Source organism: Poecilia reticulata, linkage group LG20 (assembly GCF_000633615.1).
Source record: "Poecilia reticulata strain Guanapo linkage group LG20, Guppy_female_1.0+MT, whole genome shotgun sequence".
Lineage (NCBI taxonomy): Eukaryota > Metazoa > Chordata > Actinopteri > Cyprinodontiformes > Poeciliidae > Poecilia > Poecilia reticulata.
In genome coordinates, this window is record NC_024350.1 from 10,375,234 (window position 1) to 10,398,124 (window position 22,891).

Here is a 22,891-nt window from a genome sequence, read left to right on the forward strand (position 1 = left end):
TTTTTTAGTTGATGTGTAGTTTGTGAAGTTTGTAATTTTCTTAATTAGAAAATGTACCGCTATAAATGAAGCTGAATGCAAATGCATGTCTCGATGACAGAAGTATGCAACAGCAACTAAAACTTTCTAATTCATGCATTTACCCTATAACAAATAAATGGAACATCACATTTGAGCCAAATAAATTTCTAAATATAAGACAATGTTGGAGATAATCAACCTCAACTATAAGCAAACGCAAAATTAGTCATTATAATAACACTTCGCGTAAATTGGTATACTTATCTGTGCCTGTGCAATGTCTTAACTAGCAGAGGAACAGTGAAGAAACCATGTTACCTCAAGTCAAACTCCAGCTGACATCTTTATCGAAGTGGAGCAATTAAAGCCTCTAGAGAATAACACAGGATGTTAAGTAAAGCTTAACTGTGCCATATTGAATTATTTTCAGCTGCTTTCATCTGCCCCCTCTGTGTTTTACACGAGCATAACAACACATGGCATACTAATACAAACACAGTTAAAAACTGAGCCTTAAGAAGAATGTTATAAAATGCTTTAACCTTTAGCGGAAATGTCAAGCTAAGGGCGAATTAGCACTATAATGTGCACAAACCTTCTGAAAAGTCCAGAAAAACCACTGAAAAAGAGCAAAGATGTGAATGACGTCATCATAGAAGATAAAGAACTCCATCCGGGTTACATTTGTTTTCTTTTAACAACAGTTTTCCGGCATTAGCCCGTCGTCTTTGAATCACATTCATTACGAGAGACATTAATGCATGAAGCTGGCTGGACTCTGCGCTCTGGAGCAAATTTAGATAAATAACAATTAGCAGAATATGTAAATGTTGGTATCCAACTTCATATATTGTACACGCACCGCGCTCCTCCGCAGAGCGCTGCATATCAATGGCTTCGCAGCGCTCCAGGCCTCCGTCTCAATGCTCCTCCACTCTCGTTTCTCAGCGCCTTAAAATGAGACGTGGACTGTTGCCTCGCTGCATAGCTAACTGCACTCTGCTCCCCTTGTTTGTTTCTGATTTCCCCACCTTAAGACACAGTTCCTTTTGATCTCTTCTACCTCTCTGGTTTCTATAGTTTCTTGTTTTTTTTCTTACCAGAGAAGACCGCGCATGCTGTTCCAGATCCGTAAAGGAATACAGATGAAGAGTGTTTGCTATGTTTACGAACCTAAACCTATAAATAAGATCTTAATTAGCACTACAATAAATAAGCAAAAGCCTGACAGACTTCAGTGGCTCAGTGCTTTGGATCCTTTGTTGCAGGCAGCACACACAGTTGTTCCTCTGAAACCAAAAGCAGCCGGTGTTCCGGAGGCAGCGCCACGACCGGAAAACAACGGGAATCCCGCCGCCTCACTTTCCGTCTCCGTGCCTTTCGGGCTGTTTGCTCAGAACAGCAGCTGAGGAACTCTGGTGATGCTGTCTGCTTCAAACTGGATCAAAGCAGCCACTCATACTAGAGCTGCCAATGGGGAGGAAATCAAAGCAAAAAATGGGCGCGCACACACACACACACACACACACGCACACACACTATCTGAGGCACTGTGAATGCATTTGGCACTTGAGTTCACACGAACTCGGAGATATACAAACAGAGCAAAGCCTGTCTGTCCCGCCTTGGCCCCGTCTGCCCTCGCGGTTATTTTTATGACAACATCAGAGTCTGAGAACCAATGAAGCCATAAACACACGTCATATCAGGACGCCTTCATCAGGCTGCAGTTTTCTATGGATAAAGACGTTGTCCAAGTGGACCAAAACATTGTTTATCAAACTGTTTTTTTTTTCTTGTTAGCTTTGGTTTATTTCTTTTAATCTTTAAGAGTTATCAAGTGTTTGCCACTGGAGTAGCAAACTGTTCTCCCAGTACATAAGTTTTCCTCTGCCTATATTTATGTTAACAAGAATCTGATGTTTTAATTTTTTCATGCTCAATAGTGAATGGAGTTCCAGATTATCTGCAGCTTTGTGAGTAGAAATAAGGCTTAATTAGGGTTTAACTGAAATCCAGGCTGAGTGTGTCGTGTCTGAAATATTTAAAGACGAAAGACTAGGAGTGATTTTCCCAACAGGATGATGTGGCTTACAGTTCCTCACAGAAGCATTTGCACCCCTCGCCCTTTTCCGCGTTTTAGTCGTAGTAGTGGAAAACTTTATTACCCCTGTGGGGCAATTGGATTTTCAGCACAGTGGCAATACGAGACATGGAAAAAATAACACACAACATAAGGAACATTCTTCCTACCCACACTATCACATAACTCATTGAGTCTAATCGCGCCAGCTGCATCACTTACTTACTGTAACTCAGCTTTAATTAAAGCTTCAATTTCTTGAGAGATACAAGAAAATCTGGATCTGTTTTTGGTTAAAAAGAAAAAAAAGGAAAGGGGCAGAAACAACGTCTCGGTGGCAGAAATTTGAATGCAGAAGCTGGTGGGTGCGTAGAGTAACATCATATGTTTTTGCCCGTCTTTGTCAACTTGGTAGAGCAATCCCAAGTCACTTAGACCAAGTAGCTGACTGGCAGCTCCGATTGTCTTTCTGACTAACTGTTTCTGTACCTCAGTAGAATTGCCAAAGCAGCAGATGATAAAATATGCTGAAATAGTTTCAATAAATGTGGCATAAAACATCCAGAGCTTTCTGCTGTTGACTTTAAAAACAAACGATTTCTCTAACAAGTGCATTCTTTGCTGTGCCTTAGCATGCAGGAGATCAGCCCATGAGTCCCGTTTCAGCTTATTGTCTCTCACACAATTGCCAGGCGATTTGTCACATCGCAACCACACATTTCAGTGCATTAAATAGGACATAGAGAGATGGACCAACACAAAGTGCACGGCTAAAGCGGAAGGAAAAGGAAATGTAAATGGAGGCAGCACACGACTTGTGTGTTAGGATGAAGAAGTCAAAGTCCAGACCTAAACCCAAATGAGAGAACCTGTGGCAAGATTTGAAAACTGCAGATACATCCAATGTGACTGGGCAATAATTTAGTCTCTGCATTTCGGAAGCTAGTGAAGGCAAACCCGGAAGGCTTACAGCAGCAACTGCAGCATAAAATGCCTATTTCTGGCTCAGGAGAAGAGGACACAAAGAAACTCATTTTCTTTAAAAAATAAAATAAAATAAATAAAACTAAGAAACAAAACATTTTATCATTTTTCTTCCATTTCACAGTTATGCACAATTCATATTGGTTTATCGGATAAATAATGTAGGTTGTGTTACTCCAACTACTCCTTTTCAACATGACATTTTTTTTGTGTTAGTGTTTCCTTGCATTTGCAAATTACTTCATTCCACTTCCAGCTTTGGTTGTAAATCTAAATCATTGATTTGACTCTTATTAATATGCCGTGTTTGTACGTTCTTTTGTGACTCTCTGATGTGTCAATTCATAAATTCACAATGATTGTACAACCTCCTTTTCTCCTCATTGCTTCTCTCTGTCGCTCTTTGTTCCTGGGTCTCGGCTCTTCTCTCTGAGGGATTGTATCTGCTCACTCTTCCTCAGCCGAGATCATTTTTCACACCGCCAAACAGCCGCAGGATTCCGGTCTCCACGCTCAGATTCTGTTTACTTCGACACTTTCTAGAACATGCAGTTCTTGGGGAAAATTGGTTTCAGCAAACGCTTTTTTCCTCCAGCGAGCTTGATATCCTCTGACTCTGCCCTCCTCGTCTCTCCCACCCTCTTGTTGATGTTAAAGCTGAGTCAACAGCTGATGGGCCGCACCGCACCATCAATCTCGGGACGTTAAATGCATCATCCAGATAAACTAAGTCTTTTAGTTGTCTTTAACCAGATAGTTTTTTTGTTTTTTTTTAAGAAAAAACCTTGTGTTGCAGATCTGCAGATGCACAGATCTTGAGACAAGGGCAAGAGAAGCAGAAGAATGGACTAGAAATAGAATAAAAATGTCATTAATTGTCCGTCATTGGGGAAATTCGAAGAAAGAGATAGAAGCCCTGACCAAATATACACTCATGTTTTTATTTCTCAGAAAAATTTTGATTCATTTCAATTTACATTTGATGTCCAAAAGCTACTCTTGTTGTTTTTTTGTTTGTTTTTTCTAACACAGAAAGAAAAAGAGGATATGTTGAAAGTTGGTAGTTTTGTGTGGGAAAATTAGATACAAATGGAATCATCAACATTTTGCAAAGCATCTACATCATTTCAATTCTGGTCCAGTTCTCTAGAGCTGCCATCCTACAACCTTTAGTCACGACAAACATCTGAATTCCCTCATCAATTCTGCAGAGATCTGGTAGCAACACATTCATTTGATCTGGAGTAGAGATGCCTCCAAAATTTGCAGGATCTTGAGGACTTGATATGGCCACTCTGGGTCTAGATTATTATAGGGAGGGTATTCACCTTGTTCCTTGTTCCAATGATGCTTTGTGGAAAATCTCTCGGCAACTCGTAGGCCTGCATTTTGACATGTAAACAAACCGTCCTTTGTGGAGCAGATATGGAAGAAAAGCATGTGGCAACGTCAGCTATTGCATCTTAAATCTGGAAAAACCCTGTTAGAGAGACTGCTGAGATCAGAGCTAAAAAAAATACACACATTTCTGCTGGAGCAAGAAAGGCTGTTGTAAACATATGCTCAGTTAATCTGAAATAGCAGTGAAATATTCTCTTTGGGTTCACAAATTAATTGCAGTTTATTAGTTTTTATGTTCTCGCTATGACCACTGCCTTTTAGTGGTCTTGTTTGATGCACAGTGCCTCTTACCGTCTTATCTTTACAGCACTCATGATTCCAACCAGCTTCCCAGAATTTTATTCCAAGCGTTAATTATTCAGTTCATGTCTCCGTTCACTAAAAGATACATCAATCGTGGATATTAATCGAGCTTAATCTGTGGGCTCTGTAGTTTGATTATTCTGTTTAGATTTGTGTTTGTAGTTGGAGCAATTATATAATACGTACAAAATGAGTAAGTACTTAACCATACGTAGCAATTCAAATGTATTCTATGTGGTTTTCTGCGTCGTCATATTCCCTTTGCTTGTGTTGAGAGAGAAACTTGAGAAGAAATGTAATTTAAAAACTTGTAGGCTACAGGATTGTAATTTCTGTTCTGTATTTCATCTTAAAGAAAATATTGAATCTTGACAATATGGCACTGACTTGGTCCGAGTGACTACATTATTATAACATTGTGCATGTTCAAACATTCACAGACACACAATGATGTTGCCAAACTGTCTCAGTCCTGCGGAGGGTCACCTTGGCTTCAGATCGAGTGAGAGGTCACAGAAAATAATCAAAGCTACTCATAGGTAAAGGGAGAAGATGGTTTCTTCCACTCCTCACCTCTTTGATGGCTCCTTACTGAGTAATTCAGACTGAATAATGCAACTCTCTCATGCCCCTCGCATGAAGCACACAGGTGTAGAGAATAGTGCTTCTAGGTGTTTTTGGCCTCAGGAGGGTTTTTCCTTCAGGCTTTTCATGTTTTGATCAGGAGGTTCTCTCTATATGAGGCTTTCAAGCAAAAGAAATATATATTATATATATAGTAAAGACTTATTTGTAAGAAATTCCTCTAACTTCATGAATGCTGCAGTCAGTGATAACGTGGTGTTCTGTTTTCTGCCTGTGTGTTTTCTGAAGTTTACAGTCAACATCCATCTACCAGGAAATGTTAGAGCACTTCCTGTTTTGTCCTGCTTTATGGAGATCATGATTTTATTTTCCAGAAGGACCTGGTATTAGCACATGCTGTCAAAGGAACCAAAAACTCATTCGGTGATCTTTGGTCACTTGTCCTAGCCCTTCACTTAACTCATCCTGTACATTTTTTTCAAAGTACAGTTCATTTTTATGCCCCCAACTGTTCCAATACAACCTGGAATAATTTACGTCAAGTATTGATTCCTGATAAATTCACCAATACTAGTCATTAGAAGAGTCAGGGGTCATAATCAGCTACACACACTTAGTCTTTAAGGTTACTGTCAGTGTCAGGAATGCAAAAAGAACATCAGCAACAATAACGACGATACAGAGGGATATTCCTTCTCTACTGAGTGAGCCATCCCTCCCTCAGTCCTCTCATCTGTCTCTGTCTCAGCAAACTCAGTTATGGTGCAGTGAGAAAAAAAAAATCTTGTGTAAATTGAAAAGGATGGATGAGTAAGAGCGTGAAGATAATGAGTGTGTGTGTATGCACGCATCTGTCATGTTTTTTTGTTTTGTTTTGTTTGAGATGTGCATGCTAAGCATAGGAGCATCAGTGTCAGCCGTCTCCTGCACCTCGTTTCCCTGGCTGAGTCAGGCGTAGAGCTGTTTGCTCTTTACCGGTGTGCCTGTCAAATATGAATGCTTAGAGTGCGGTCACGTTTACAACACAAGGCAAAGATAAACGGAATAAATACAAAAATAAGCTCCATTTTTAGCACGCACTCCAGCAAGCTAGCCAAGTTGAGCCAAAAATACAACATCAAAAAACTGATTGGCTAGGAGTTGGTGTCATTGGATGAACCATCAGAGCAACTCTGTGACAAGAATCAAACTTACAACAACAACTGAGCGCATTCCAAGACTTGAGAAAAACGGCAGTCCTAATTTTAAAGCTGTGGTCCAAAAACGTTGCGTCACTTTTTCAGATTGCCTTGCTACTAAGATCGCAATAGAAGAGCCAGTGGAAACGAACTGAGTTAGTCCATGCAAGTTCTCTGGTTACTGCTAAGATGACAAAATGTGTGTGACAGAAATTTCGTTCCACGGAGGTATGAATTTCATCTTACAGGTGGTATAAAATTTCCATTTCCAGTATTTTAAGATGCTAGTGCATCAAACAGCCTCTTTCATCTCTTTGGAGACTATAACAGCAGGATTTAAATTGATTATCAACTAAATCAATTTAAATCCTTTTTCCCTAATGCCTGTCCATCAGCCTATGTGCAGTCTCCATGGTAACCAACCGCTGCTCCGGTGGATGGGTGACGTTCGTCTGCATTTTTTCCATGAATGCTATAGAGTTTAACTCAGACATGCGGACAATTAAAATGTATGTTTTGCAAAGGACCAACACTAATTAAAGCCCAAATTATAACTCACTGTGATTTATTAAATCCATCTACCTTACAGTTCAACTAGACCAGACTGGCTGTGTTTAGCCACTTAATCTTGACCAAAACAACCGAGATTTCATCCATCAACTAGAGGCTGGTTGTGTGATAACACAGCACACCCACATTAATTTCATTGTTTGACTGCATATTTCTTGACATACAGAACTTAACTCTTACAGTGTCAAATCTGAAAATCCACAAGCAGCACAGAATTTTTTCTTTTTTCTTCCTCTTGATCATTGTTGCCTTAAAAGCGAATCTCTCTCCAGGCGTTTTCTGTAGATTCTTTTGAAAAGCCTGCATGACGCCAAACGCGCTGCTCGAATGTTAATACTGCTCTTGCAAAATCTATTCACATGCATACACTTAAGCTATGAGGCGATAAAAGAGGGGGGAAAAATGAAATTAAAACAATAGCTCAATCGAAACAGCAGCAGCAATACAGCGAGATGAAAAGAAACTCAGACAAGGCCTATGAGTACCGGCTATGATCTCGCGGTAATTGTTGCATAACTTCGCTTAATGGGCTGCTGCTTCCAGACGAGGCCAGCCACAGACCTGTGTGGGAAGAAGTTCATTATTCTGTTTTCTAAATGCTCGGAGTGTGATCTCAGCACTCTCTTTGCTGGCCATATTCTTCTCCGCGGTTTTCTCGAGACGAATCAAGCTCGGGAGACGGAGGAATCTGCCCACAGGGCCGCTCACACGCCGGCATAAGTCCAGCAGGATGTAATGTATTTGTAAATTGGACACAGTCAGACACACACCTACGTACAGTAGCTCCGGCCAACAACACATTAAAGTTACTGCTACAGTATACCACATGATTTTAAACCCTCTTTTAGCATTTGACAGAAAGTAATCGAGTGGTTCATGTTATAAACACTGCGTCCTTTAAAGCCCAGACAAGCTCTGTAGATCTGCGCTGCTTGTGCTCTCTCGAAGCTTTTGAATGTGTAGAGCCTGTTGCGGACGGCAGCCATACAAAGTCATGCTTTCACATCAAAGTATATTGCTTTTCACAGACTGCCAACAAACCCGAAACATTCCCATGCGGAGCTGCTTTGTGACCTTTGATGAAATGCCGTGCTCCTCTTCTGTTTAAAGGGTTCTGTGTTGCAGCTTGCAGGCTTATCGCGGAACCACAGATGTGCTCATAAACATCCTACAATAGTAACTGTAGGCAAATCGGTTTCTCTTCTGCTGCCTTTTTCTCTTGAAGATTAAATCGCTTTGGTTTTGCAAGGTGGGCGAGCCTTGAAGAACCTTCTAAATTAGAACGCAATGTCTGGGATCCATGATCGTAATCATTCCAATGACCTTTAAGTCTCATTGTGTTTGTCTTCCTGCTTCTTGCCGATATATCCATTCCCCACGTGTCGCTGCCCTCCTTTTTCATTTCTTCGGTCTCTCTGTGACGCGTTCTGGTCGGCTGGTTCTGGTTCTCTCCGCTCTCTAATAGGCTGTTAGGGTTGACACCTCGGTGCATTGGGCTCTGGCAGATTCAGTATGCTATTTCCTGTTTGTCCTTTTCTGAAAGTGTCTGCGTGCAATGTCTGGAGTTGGAATCAAGTTAATGACCTTTACCCAGTCTTTCAGCATCCTCCGCTGCCTCCTCTGGTACCTCATTAATGACGGAGCTGACATTATGAAACATGAAGGGGTCAATAGTTTGCAAAAGCTGCTTTCTGGTTTACGTTTACATTCATAAAGAGTAGTGCTGGAATTGCCTAAAAAAGTCTACATGAGATTTCCTTTTAACAATCACCTTCACTCTGGCAACTGTGCGTTGCAGTAAAAAAAAACGTCTTCGTATTGCTTTTATTTTGCGTGTTCATTGAATAACCTCAAAAGTCCTGTTATGTCAGTAAATTGTCAGTTTTATAAGATAAAGATAAAAGTGTACATCTAGGTAAAAAAATCTATATAAGAAATAGCACCTCTGATTCTGCTCTGATTTGCACAATGAATTTAGCACAGTCATTTTGAAATAAACCCTAATATGTACCGTATTGTTACTTGTTGAGTTCTTTGTTATTAACGTCTTGAATTAGCTCACAGAACGCAACACCTTCCAAAGCAATGTAAAACTTTTATGAGAGTTTTTTGTTACATTTTGACAGGTTATGACTGTAATTTTTGATGGATTTTATGTGAAAGACCACCATAAGGTAGATCATGATTGTATTTGGTGTAATGGTTTTCTTTTTTTTAATGAGGAAAAATCTTCAAAGTGTGACATTTATTGGCATTCTGTGTCCCCAAGTCAACGCTGTACTGAGTGGAACAAAGTTTTGCTGAAATTCAAGATGGACGTTTTTTGAAGTATGTCACAGCTTGAGGCTTCAGGCTCATTTTCTTGTGTTTTTGATGGAAAGCAAAGTCTTAAGTCCTCTGCTTCCCCTAACAAGCTTCACTGTCCCTGGAGAAGAAAAGCATTCACACAGCATGATTGTATCACCACAATGATATCATCACTTTTCTAATAAGGTGATTTTTTTTTTCCCCCATGGCATTAATGACCTATGTTGAGCATCACCAACACTGCTTTACTCCCTGCAAGCATCACTTTCATGTGTTATTGCATTAAACTTCACTTGGCTGTCTGAGTTTTTTCACAGTGGTGTCTGACCAAAGCCTGACCAACTTTGGTGTCGTTCTTGCTTTGACTTTTTTTTGCTTCCATTTTTTTTTTTGAGTGTCTTTTCTTGCAGTAATTTAGATTTTTCTAAATGCCAATAAATCTGCAGGCGATGTAATCATTTAATGTGTCAATCAGAAATTCTCTTGCGATTAAATATTTCATCTTTATGTGTGTGTACGTACGAACATTGTGTTGACGTCTTGAACTGTGTATGAGTCTCTGTGGTACAGTAAAATAGTAAAAATTACATAATATAACAGATTAGCCACTCAGCCTCATAAAATGTTGCTACAAGACGTCAACTAAACTAAAAAGATTATGAAAATTCTTCAACATTGTTGGGTTTCTGCATTGCACTACCTAAATAAATGAACAAAACAAATCTATTTTCTTGCCGTCAAGATTAGTATTTGCATCATATCGGTACGAAAAGCTAAAACCACTGCCATTTTAAAGCAGACACTTCATGCACTCTAGTGAGATCCACAATAGTCCTTCTTTCAGGTATTCTGTCTGAGACCGCTCTCCCAGTATGACTCATTTACAATCTTGTGCACTGTGCCATTCATCTGAGCTACAGTGGACGATGAAGATCTGCCCAGAGCAGGGCGATAAAGAATGGGACAGACATCCGGAATACAGACTGGGGGAAAGAGAGGGAGAGAAAATAAACGATGACAGCTTTGGGTCTTTAAAGGAAGAGCTATAGGAGGAGGAGGCAGAATAAATGGTTTGGCCGGTGCCTGCAGACTGTGTTGTCCCTTAATCTGGACTTTTTAGGAGGATAGCCACGACAAGGTAGAAAAACTGGTTTCTGTAAATCTTCAGTGCAATCCGTGGGAAATACTTCGATGTATGGTGAAGGTTTAAGCTGTTTGGAAAACATTCTGCTGTCTGGAGCAATGGAGCGTTGCTCTATAGTGACCAGCTGCTCTTCAGAGGAGAGTCTGCTAACAACATTCAGTGAAACAGGAACAGATGCTCTGTGCTTTCTGGAGACTCCTCGCATATGGTCAGAGGCTTAAACCACACTATAACCTTTTTTATTTCGGATTACTGATCTTCATCATTATGAGAAGAAACGTGTCCAACGTGATGGGGGGGGAGAACTTCAGACAGCTAAGAGTGAAAATATTGGTGAGTTTTAGGTGTTTATCACAAGTCTAATGGAAAACCTGGTTATCTGTGATTGACAAGCAGTGTAAGACTCACGATTTCTGACACGTCTTTACTCAGTGACATGACTATCAGCTCAGCTGGTCGATTAATCAGTTTAATGCTTTTCTTACTGTCTTACTAAACCTTTTTAAAGGTTTTAATTGTTTAATTTCTTATGATTGCCAGAACGAATGTTCTGACAGGCAGTGACGGCTCATCAATAATCCATGTGCTCACTGGAAAAGTCGTGTTTCGGATCTCTGCGGTGTGACAGCCGTTCTCCTGCCTTATTTGGTTTTGAATCATGTCGACAGGTCGCTCAGCGTCGGGTCAGGTTCACAGAGAGTCTCAGGGGTATTGGCCCACATCCTTGTCCTTTGACCTTCAGTCTACTGTGATGTTGGTGATGGGATAAGATGGTTGTGTGAACTGCACAGGAACAGTGGAAGCACAAGACAAATTTTTCACATGCTAGGTTTATTACCTGGGTACAAATCGGGATAATCTTTAAGCAACATTATAGCAAAGAGGATTAGCTATTTGTGATCTATTTGGAGTAAACAAAACACTTCCATCAACTACAATCTTTGACAAACTGATTAAGTCTTAATAAATAAAGAAGTGTTAGCAGTTTGGACCCAGCTCTGGTTTGCATACAGAGACCATTCCTCCTGAGACTTTCTCTCCAGATTATCAGCAGTCCTTTGTAGTCTTTCCTCTCTTCAGCTCTTGATATTTCAGTGACCCCAGAACAAAGCTAGTTTTGTGTCTAGTGAGTTTTTGTGTTGACTTTGTTGTGCATCGTGGATCCTTATTCTGTTAAAATTCCTGATTTCAATCCCATTGTTTTATTCTTTTGGTACAATCCGTCAGATTAACATCAAGACCCCTGAATGTCAAAGATTGTGTTGTTTTGCACTATAACAAGCTTCCCAGGACCATTAGAAGAGGAAGCGCCTCTTCTTCTATGGTTGAGGTCCTCAACCATAATCAACATCAGGAGGTATTAGGTGCAATCTTACATTATTCATCTGCTGAATCTTAGTCAGGTCTACTCAGAATACACAGTTCCCATTTAATCCTGTTTTGGTTTAGCAAACTCTAAATGCTGATCACTAGGGCTGTGTAATAATATCGATTTTGCGATATATATTGATATTTTCTTTCCTAGAAAAAAAATCGATATTCATCCGCAAGTATCGTAGCATCCAACTGTCACCTTGCTCACTCACTGCTTGCTTCTCCGAGAGGGTGATTTGGTCATCGGGCTTAGAGTGATTCCTTCAGATGTTAAGTGTCAAGGTTAAAAAGGTATCAAACTATTCAGAGCAGGGTACTTGGTGCACTTTATTTACTTTACAAATGCATGTAAGCTACAGTTTGTACTGTTTCAATTAAAAGAAACATGTTTTCTCACCATTCTTTGATTAATTTTGTCCAGTTGTCGACTTTAAGTCTGTGTCCATGTCCAACCAGAGCCAGGTATTGTGTAGTTGGTGCTTTTAATCAGTTTTCAGTTAAATTAATTCAGTCCAAATCTATAACAGTCACAAAATGTCATCAAAATCACTCTGTCCCTCTAAAATCTTTCAGAAAATCGCAAAAGTGTATTGAATTGTATCGTTTGTTGAATATCGCAATATATATTGTATCGTGAGCAGAATATTGTGTATAGTATTATATCGTGAGATTATTGTATCACTACAGCCCTACTGATCACTGTGGTGGACGGAAATTACTTTTTTCCCAGTATCGCTTCTAAACAACTGATTGTAAAGAAGGTAATCAGCCAGAGATGCTACTCCTTGCAGCAGTTCCCTAACAGAGAGCTTTGGAGATTTTCTTCATTTTGTCGGAAAGATAAACATGGCTTCGTGCATCCGTCTTTGTCGCAGTTCCAGCTGTTTAAATTTTGTCATTCATTGCTCTTACCGTAGCGAGAAAGAGAGGGAGAAATAGGGAGACTGAAGGCATACTGTTTTAAACCTCGGTTAAACCACACTGTGAAAGATGAAAGGAAGAGCGGACACAAGGGACAGAGGACACAATAAAGGAATTCAAGAAGGACACAATGAGAAAAGGATAGAGGAAAGACAGAATGGAGAACAGCTCAATCAAAGAATGACACAAATGAGCAACCATGCACTGAACCAAGATGGAAGGACACAAGGGAGGAATGACATAATGAGCAAGGAATGAAGAACTCACAGAAGGGGGAAGGATATGAGGAAAGAAGGATACAATGAAGGCGAGAAGGAAGGGAAGTAGGGCGCAGGGATCAAATCCAAGTCCATACCTTTTTAGATCGCATAGACACCCTGTAACATGAAGGAGTGGTTGCAAACTGTCTGATATGTTTCTGATGATGCCATGGTGATGCAATCAGCTGTTTGCTCTTCAGTTATATGTAAACCAGCTGGTTCCTCTAATGCCCAGTTCACGTGGGAAGATTTAAAGCCGATTTTCAAAATCTGAGACGACACAGAAGAAATCTTAGGTATAGCATGTTTAGTCGTACAGTGTGTGGTGTTGAGCCACACGGCGGGAGCAAGGCACCACAGTCAAATTGATTCCATTCACCGACATTCAGATGCCAGAAGGGAAATCTCGCAAAATCTCTTCAGACCAAACGTGAGTTCAGAGTAAAAAAACGTGGCTGATTGGCTTAAACAGCTTAAACAGCCAATCAGCCAACTGGCTACATGCAATCCAACATGTTGAATAACCCCAATTTCAGATTGAAATGCTCCCCACATCTTTCCACGCTGACCAGATCACTCTTACAGTAAACACACAGCAGGGATGTCTCTTAACATTATTCTTAGTGTCATCTCAATAATTGGGGCATCCTTAAGATTGTCAGAAAGGAGAAATTGCGACGGAAATTGGCATAAAGTATCTTGCCTTGTGAGTTTAGCAATAGAAATTGCATCAGTCATTTGAAATGAAGTGAAGACATGGAACCAAACTGTTAATTCTCTCAGAGTCATGGCTTTCACATGAAGGGCTGCGAGTCCCTCTGCTTGAAACAAGCTTAGATATCGCACAGTCAGGAAGCATACATCCCTTCACTTCTGCTGTGAGTTTATTCTTTTTTATCTTTAGTAATATAAAGACAGTAACAATGTCCTGGCTGTAATAGCCCATCAAACATTTCATTCATTAGGCCTTTCCAGCAGAAGAGCTTTAACCTTCCAAACAGCCACTTTAATCTACCCATGCAGCTGAAAGCAATCTTCTCTTATGTCCTATCATGACCAGTGAGTCACGCAGGGAAAATTTTAGCCCTGAATGCAGTAGTTTGTTTGATATTTCTTTTTTTCAGTTAACCCTCCCTCCCTCATCACCTTTTTTTTTTTTTCCACTACCCTGTCTCTACGGCAACTTCAGCAGAGGCTGAACCAATTCATTAGAAGGCTCAGAAAGTCGATTATGCTAATATTTTTCTTTGCTACAGGGCTTCCAACGTCAGCTACTCTTCATAAACTTTCATATATTTTATTTAGACCTAATTCAGATCGGAAAATTGGCTCTCTGAAGTACAGAGGGCAAAAGGGTTTTAGATAAGAGGGGAAGGGCGAGAAGGAGGGAGGCGGTGGCTCCGCACAGAGCGGAGTGCAGTGATGATGAAGGAAGGGTAAGCCTGGTGTCAGGGGACCATCCACAGGAATCCCTCTTACTTATTCATGCAGCTGCTGAGCATCGGGGAATCTCCCGGCCTCATTATGAAATGAGTATTTGCACAAGCTTAGAGAACAGGAGAGCTCTTGCTTGAAAGCCTCCGCTTATCCTCCCTACTCTCCTCCTCTCGTCATCACTTTTTTAGATCAGATTACTCAAGGGGAGCCATGTCAAGCTTCATTCACCGAGATGCTTCTCCAACTGTCCTAAATCCCTCACTTTTTTTTTTCTTCTTTTTCTGAAGGGCAACCAACGTCTATAAAAAGTTTGTGTTGCTGCATGGGAGGAGGCGAACGGGCGTGCAGCGGTTTCCTTTAGCTGATCATTTGTGTCGTTGCTAACGTGACTGAAGACAGGGGTCTCATAACAAGGACCACCCAAATGTTTTCAAGGTTTGGAAACTATCAACATACGGTGTATTTTAGCTGTTGTTGTTTTATATATTTCCAGGACGACATACTTAAAGGAATAATGAGTTTGAAAAAATTTGACTGCAATAGCAGAACAAAAAAATAATAATTTGTTTTATTGCACTACTAAAAAAAGTGCATCTCTAATCTTTCATATCTACAGATCGATAAAAGTACAAAACGGGGGAGAAATACTTTTTTGCTAGCTTGTATTGTTGATCGTAGTACCTATTCCCTCAGTCTACCAACTAGACACACAGGGATTTTAATGGTTTCAAAGCTGAAAATGGAGCTCTGTTTTCATTACTGCAAAAAATAGCATCCCCACAAATCTCTTATCTTTCCTATTTAGAAGAGTTAACAGGGGTTTGGGTTATAAGTGTTTCATCAAAGCAGATGATCATGAATTAATACCTGATAGGTCCTAACACACTGAAGGATAAGTAAATGAGAATACTTCCTAATTCACTTGAATGAACATAATCAGATGGATTTTTTTTGTAGAAAAATGATGCTATTGCAATAAAATTAATTCATTTTGAGTCTTTTCATGCATCTTCAACAGGGATGCTAAAAGGTGTAGATTATTCTACGATGCAAACATGAAGGGACTGTTTTGGTTCCTTTCATGTTAATTAATCTTTGGCAACCTGTTGATAGTTTTCTGATCACAGTTTCACAAAATGCTAAGCATTTGTAGACATCACCGGTCCTTAGTCTGCCACACGAAAAAAGCAGAAATGTCTAAACTCTGATGCATGAGTCTCCTTTTCATCACTGCCTCTCAGTCCAAACGGTGCCTTATAATGCATCAGCTCATTTCAGATTGGAGGTGAAACCTATTTATATTTCTGCCTCATGCGATGCCTGTGCCTTCCTCCTCTGGGGCCAGACAAAGAACAGAAAGACCCAGGCTTTTTTATTTATTTATTTATTTATTTTTTTTACTGGAGCTTGCCTGCAACTATTAAAATGACAAGGCTGGCTCGTGGCATGAAATTAAGGAGCTGAGGCCCATTGAGCTGGCCAGCTGATGGAGGCAGCGGATAATAAATCCAGGGGAGGAAAAGGTACAGGGAGAATGGATGAACGTGGCAGCTCAGTCAGCCTCAGGGGCACTCAGGATGCCTTTATTAGCATGGCTGTTTTATTCCACACCTCTTTCTCTCACCGACCAAAAGCATCAATATGCACACTTAATCTCAAGACGGCGATGTGCTGTGTATTTGTGCTGTAAGGCACATTTTCTCTCTGTTTTATTCATTTTAACTAGGCGACTAGAGGAACATGTGCGCACGTTGGCAACAGCATACTTTTAATTTAGATTTACAGCGGTAATACAAACAAATCATAAACAGAATATATATATATATATATAGTACTTTTCTAGTTATAGTGTCCAGTCAAAGTGCTTTAATTCACCAATATGCATGTCTGTAGGCAATCTAGGGCAAGTTATTTGCCCAGGGGGTCATTGTCATGAGTTAAGAGGAATCTGGAATAGAATAGAATAGAATAGAATAGAATAGAATAGAATAGAATAGAATAGAATAGAATAAAACAGAATCTTCATTGTCATCTGTGAAACATTGTTCAAAGGAATTTGGGTGCAATTCTCCAGACAAAAACAATGTCTCACCTAAAAATAGACTTTAACTAATTACTGATATTTCACTTATCCCTTGATAAAACTTAAAACTGTACTAAATTACAGACATAAAAATAGGCAAGGTCAAATTGATTACTTTGCAGCATTCAGCACGGTGTTGGCAAATGGGTAAAAACTGTTTCTCAGTCTGTTGGCTCTGGTCTCTGCAGATCTGAAGCATTTGCCCGAAGGCAGGCGTTCAACCAGTATGTGCAAAGTCAAGCTCCTCCACCCCACTGAGTCACAGTTGTCCACTTAGTTTTGCATTCATTTCCAGCATGACCGCTCCTGAAGAAGCTAACCCTTGGCTAAGGTCCGCCAGTCTGTTCCGCCAGAGCTTCGGCGTGACTCGTCCTGTGTGTGCTGGCGGTGAAAACTGGTGGGCATCAAATGATTCATCGCACTCCCAGTGTGTTCTCGCTCGAAATCCCACAGCCGACTGGTCGCACAGACTGTCTGCCATCACTACATCGCACCCTCGAGCTGCCAGGCTGGCTAACCCTTTCATAAATCAACCTTTACGGTGCAGTCACAAGCTTTCTCGGTGACTCAGAGGTGTAATAGTGGCAGCCCCCTCCCGTCCCATGTCGGTCCTTTCAGAAGGCACACGTGTGACAATAATTATTCAAAACAGAAATTCAATAAAATATTACAAAATATTGGTAATTACAGTTATAACAGCGATATCGATGCTACATACAGTCTGTGACTGTCCAGGTTTTTAATAAATTCAAAAAATTGGAATATAATTGAAAATGTTACTTTTTTCAGTAACTTAGTTCACTAAGTAAAATACATACAGACTAATATGTTAAAAGCTTTATTTTTCTTTCTCTCACCGACCAAAAGCATAATTATGATTATTTTCTGTTTATAGCTAATAAAAAGCTCAATAATTAAGATTTGAATATTACATGAGAGGAAAAAAAAGACAAAACATTTAATTACAAAAACTGCATTAATCCATGCTTCAAACAGCTGAAAACCCTCTGGTACTCCGTCTCTAGAATCTCATTTAAATATCTGTGGGAAAAGTTTGGTGGGAATTATTTTATCAGGCATTGGACTGACAGAAGAACTAATACTCAAGATCCACTTTCAAAAGTTATGAGAACATCTGGTTCACCGGATGTGAAATGGAAATAATTGAGGTTTGATTAGGGACTTGTGCACAGAAGTGCGATTTGCATGTTTTTGTGAAGCTGAGCAGCAGAATGGACATTTGTTTTATTTCTTTCAGCAGTAAATCTGTTTTGGTTTGGGCTCCTCATTAGCGTGGCAGCGTCTGAAAAAGCCAAACAAGAGCAGAAGGAGCTGCGAGATTAAACGCAAAGTTGGCAGGGATTCATGCAATCCAGTACAGCAGTGCTGGAGAAAAAGAGAGCCCTTTTCTCCGAGCTTTTTCCTAAACCCTCTCTGTTATGGATCTATTATTTCTTATGTAATGACGCGCTCTGTGCCAGGGTCTGTCGGGCTGTCATTGAAGCACCCAGTTGGCTTTTTCTTCCAATAATGGAAGAAAAGGGCTTGAAAAACTGACGCCGTGTCAAGTCTGAAAACCCGAGCATTCACCCAACAAACACAATGGCTTTCAAAGCTTTGTTGGGTGTAAGAAAGATGTCAGTGAGCCCTTTTTAAAAAGCAATTTTTGTACTTTGCAAACAGACCACCAGCCTTTTCAGTCCAATACCACCCTCATAATTTAACCCACTTACTTTGGAACAAACAAGCACTTTATTAATTTTCCAAGGGGATTAAATAATTACTCTCAAAGCACTCCACTTGCATAACTGTCATGTTTTGTGGCTTAAGCCTGGGCTGCTAAAATAAAGTTAGCTCTTTTTGACCCCGGTACTGTGTCTCCTTCGTCTCATCTGCAGGGTTTTTAGGACGCAGTCGCTTGAATGGTATTACAACAACGTGAAGAGCCGCTTCAAGAGGTTCGGTAGCGCCAAGGTTCTGAAAACTCTGTACAGGAAGCACATCATCGAGAGAGGAGCGTTCTCTGATCTCCCAGGTAACTCCAGCGTCTGTCTTTTCTTTGACTGGCCATGTGTGTGTGTGTGCGTGTGTGTGTGAACTACATCAAGTCGCCGGCCTGCTGCCACATTAGACATGGTCGGATGAAAGGGATCTGTCTGGTTTGGCCAGAGACGTGTCAGACTTCATCAAGCCAAAGTTGTCGGGTCTTAGTTGGATCCACGGATAGGCTCATTATTCTGCTTTGGTAAATGATCACTCATTTTTCTTCTTTTACCAACACATTTTGCTCTGAAGGTTTGGCTTCTTTCTGTCTGACAGGCTAAAGTAGCGTTTTTCCTCACAGACTCAGATCTCAAACATCAGCTTTACACTGCTTGGAAAAATGTTGTTCAATTTCTTGAGACTGGGTTGTGATGCATTTTGAGATAGTTTAGCCTACTTCCTGTTGCCACCCTGGTTCTGTTTCAGAGATCTCTTGACTCTACAGGTTTGGAAGTATTAAACCTGAATGTGACTAAACTCAACCAACCAAGGTAGTTCATATTTTAACAAGCTGGTTATTTATTCATTTATGTTTTTCACACAAGATCTGGTAGGTTGACATTTTTGTTCCTTTAGTAAAGGAAGCTATTGTTTTAAAAATGACAGTTTGAATTGTTGCTCGCCACCGGACATGAAAATCGTTTTATCCCGAAACATTTTGGTGCGACATTTTGCCTTCCATTTTTGGAAAATATCTGCTGCAATTCCTTTGCGTTTGAGTTGATAAAAGTGGGAAAACTGTCGATGAGCTTCTTCCTTGTAGCCGTTCTCCTTGTTAATCTGCTGTGACCAGTTGGCATCCTGCTCAGGGCGGCGGCGGCCAAGTGGGCTTCTGTTTTTAACCGGCTCACATTGAACTCCGTTCTGACCCAGTTGCATCTCGATCAGGCTGCGTCTGCGGCCCGACAAAGAGGCATTATTTCATATCCTGATTCACGGGATTACGGGGATGAAGAGCTGACAGACGGGATGATTCGGGTCGGGAATAAGGCGCCAGTGGATGAGCTCGAGACGAAGGGATGTTTGGGAATCCGTTGAATCTACAACATAAACGGTGTAAATCACCAGGTATCATAAAGCGCACCGAGAAAAGGATGCATTTTTGAAATGTTCAAAATAGAAACTTGAATCATTTAGCTGTCTAAATTATTTAATTCTGTTGGGTTTACGCCAATATTTCATCCATTAAGCACAACTTTGGCTGTGCTTAACATTGACGTAGCAACTCAATGTGAGTTGCTACGTCTGTCACTTTTATTATTGTAAAAATCATTTTTGATCTTTTCCGCTGTAGGGTGGTCTAAACTTTTCAAGCTCTTTTCTGCTAAACTGTAGACTCGGACTAAATGAGCTCCCCCTGTAAACTTCTATTTTGGTTTACCTCTCCACTTCTGTTCATCCCTCCTCTCTATTCCTCCATCATCAGGAGTAGGTCATGTTTCATTTCTAACACCAGCCAAATGGACTTTACTGCCCCCCGGTTTCCCTGTATGATTTAAGCATGTAGGACTTTGACATGTTGGCATGCGAGTGTCCAGTAAGCCACTTGGATCTTCCTATAAGAGCGTCTTTGACTCTTACAGGAGAGTCTGATATGTTTACTTTTTCCTTCCGTCCCCCTTACGGAGTTCAATGTGAGAACAGACGTTGGTGTTGTACAGCTCGAAAAGGAAACTGCGGTTTTTATCTCCTTTTAATGTCAGATGCCATCTAAAGCCTCCTTTTCAGTGAATAATGGAGCATTTTAAGAGTTGCATTGAGTGTTTGAGCAGGACAGATTTTCGGTGCTCTGCAAAAGTATCAGTACTCCTTGAATTTTCCACCTCTGGCTACAATATAACCGCAAACATCATTACCTTTTTGGGGGATTTTTACAGACTGACACTCCGTAGCACAGCAGTGATTTTGTATTTAGTCCCCTTAAGTGAATTAATCTTGTGCTGCTAATATAGATGGAAGTATTTTTAAGTATATTTGTACTACTTTTACTCATCTAGAGACAGACATTCACATCCATTCTTATTTTCCAAGCATCTGAAGTTCACCCAGACAGCATCTGTGATCGTCATCTGCCAAGTTTTGCCGCAGATTGTAAGCCTGCACTTTAACCCGTCTATTCTAACATACTGTATTCTTAAATACAGCATTATTAATATCTTTTAAATTTCCCTTAATTTTTTTGTCTCCAAAGTCTTTGAACTACAGATTTTTTTTTATCAGAAGACTCTCGCTCTTTGGAAGCAAAATATAAAGGATGACTGATGACTCCCTCCAAGACTTTTGCACATGACTTTACAATATTATTGCTTTTAAATAAAGGTGTCTGGCCTAATTTCTCTGTTAATTAAAACTGATGAGTGAAGCTGACTCAACCCTGAACAGGAAGTCACTGCAATGCTAGATCTATATGACAGAAATATAATTTTAGGGTGGTTAAAAAGGCACATTTTATAAAACAGGTTGCTTTCACTGAAAGTCCCTACATTAAAGATGGCAAACTCAGTGGATCTAAGAACAAGGCTAAAGCAGTAAAAAAAAAAATTTAATTATAAAAAAAAAACACACAGAGAGATTCCCTTGTCATTTTGTGAGCTGCTATGTGTTATTATCCTTCACTCTGGTGCAAATTTACCATAAATACCATATTGTGATAAAATAGTGCACAGTCTGTAGTGATCATGGAAACCGCTAGCTTTTTGCCTTTTTATTTTTTTTATAAATCTTTTTTTACCTCGTTTTTACTACACTCCTGTAAGAAACTATTTGAACATTTTTATGACGGGTAAATCATGTTTATTTCTTGTTCGGGGATTAGTGATGTCCTAGTTTTGCTCCCCTGCCTTTTCTGTTTGCTGCTGCATCCCTCAAAACATCCGTGGGAAGCTTTGCACCTAAAGATAAATGGAGAAATACTAAAGCCTAGTGCCACCTTCTCACATGTGATTTTCTCTAGCGGAAAACCAAATAGAGGAAGGAAACTGCAGGATACGGTCGCAGGCATTGAAGTATCAGAGAGCAAACAGATCAAATCTTATGATCTCTGCAAAAATCAAAGAGAGAGATGTAGGCCTATTTGTGTGTCTGGGTGTTCATGTGCAGTCTGTTGACTGATGCATGCAATGATAAGGAAAATGATATCAAGTTAGCATTTGCACAAATCTAATTATCTTCAGGGCATTTTTTTAATGAGTTTAAGCCAGGCTGCCTTCTGAGAATGCCATGGGACAGGCTTCGTGACGAGCCCGTTTTTGTTTTTGCACTTAAGTTTCAGGGGATACCAAGTTTTCCAGGTCGAACTAATACAAAAACATGGCTTTGTAAGGTTGAACTAAAGTGAAAATTACTCTTAAAAGAAATTAAGATTCACACATAGTCTTAGCCTAGGGCTTCCCGTGTCATTAAGTGACTCCAAAAGCCTGTGTTTAATGGAAATCCAAAGTGTGTTTCTAAAGAGTGACCTTGGTTTTCGTTTCGGTGTTGTTCTGCCATAACGGCAGCAGAATTTAACAGCAAACACGCGCTGCAGAGGCAGGTTCACTTTCAGCAGATCTATAATCAGCCTTTTTAGTGCACTTTGGAAAATGAACCTGCTGAACTGTGGCTGTGGTCTTTCAGACACTTGGCGGGCTTTCGGCCGCGCCGGAGTCGTTTGTCATGTCGGTGCCGTTTGAGCCGAAGACTCACGGACCTGGAGCTCCGGCTGGAAGGAGCGGAGGGGCAAATGTTAAACAGGAGCCCAGAGCTGCCGCCGGAAAAAGGCAAACATCTGAGCTCCGGGGTCGGATCCAAATGCTTTTATGCAGATTTGTTCTTCTGTTTATGCATTCATATATGACCTAATTTTTGAAGTGATTTATGCAGGATTGTTTTTTGTCCCCCCCGCCCCTCCTATTACGGGCTGAACATTTCCAATCCCTTTAAGCTGTGTCTTTTATTTTTATTTTTATTTATTTATTTATTTTTTATATTTTTTTTTAATTTATTTTTGCTGCACCGTTCTCCTCTGCGTTGCTGCATTAGGGAAGATTAGTCCAATCAAAGACAAATTACTTGGGTTGCTTTCTGAAAAACTATGGAAATTAATTACAGAGGACCCTTTGCTCCCTCGTTTTGTGTTTCATCTCCGCGATTTTCAATCTCCAAAAGCTTTTGTTATGGCTTGTTAATTTCTGCAAATAACTCCCCTCCCTTGCTCCC

At 40.3% G+C, this 22,891-nt stretch overlaps 1 protein-coding gene across 3 annotated transcripts in view; it reads left to right on the forward strand.

Moving 5' to 3' along the window:
• myripb (myosin VIIA and Rab interacting protein b) overlaps positions 1 to 22,891 on the forward strand; it is a 116,362-nt gene that overhangs the window by 72,823 nt on the left and 20,648 nt on the right. For all 3 annotated transcript variants that reach the window (XM_008438596.2, XM_008438598.2, XM_008438597.2), the window contains exon 4: positions 18,550 to 18,686. In XM_008438596.2, the coding sequence (XP_008436818.1) occupies positions 18,550 to 18,686 (137 nt within the window). The remainder of the gene's footprint in view (positions 1 to 18,549; positions 18,687 to 22,891) is intronic.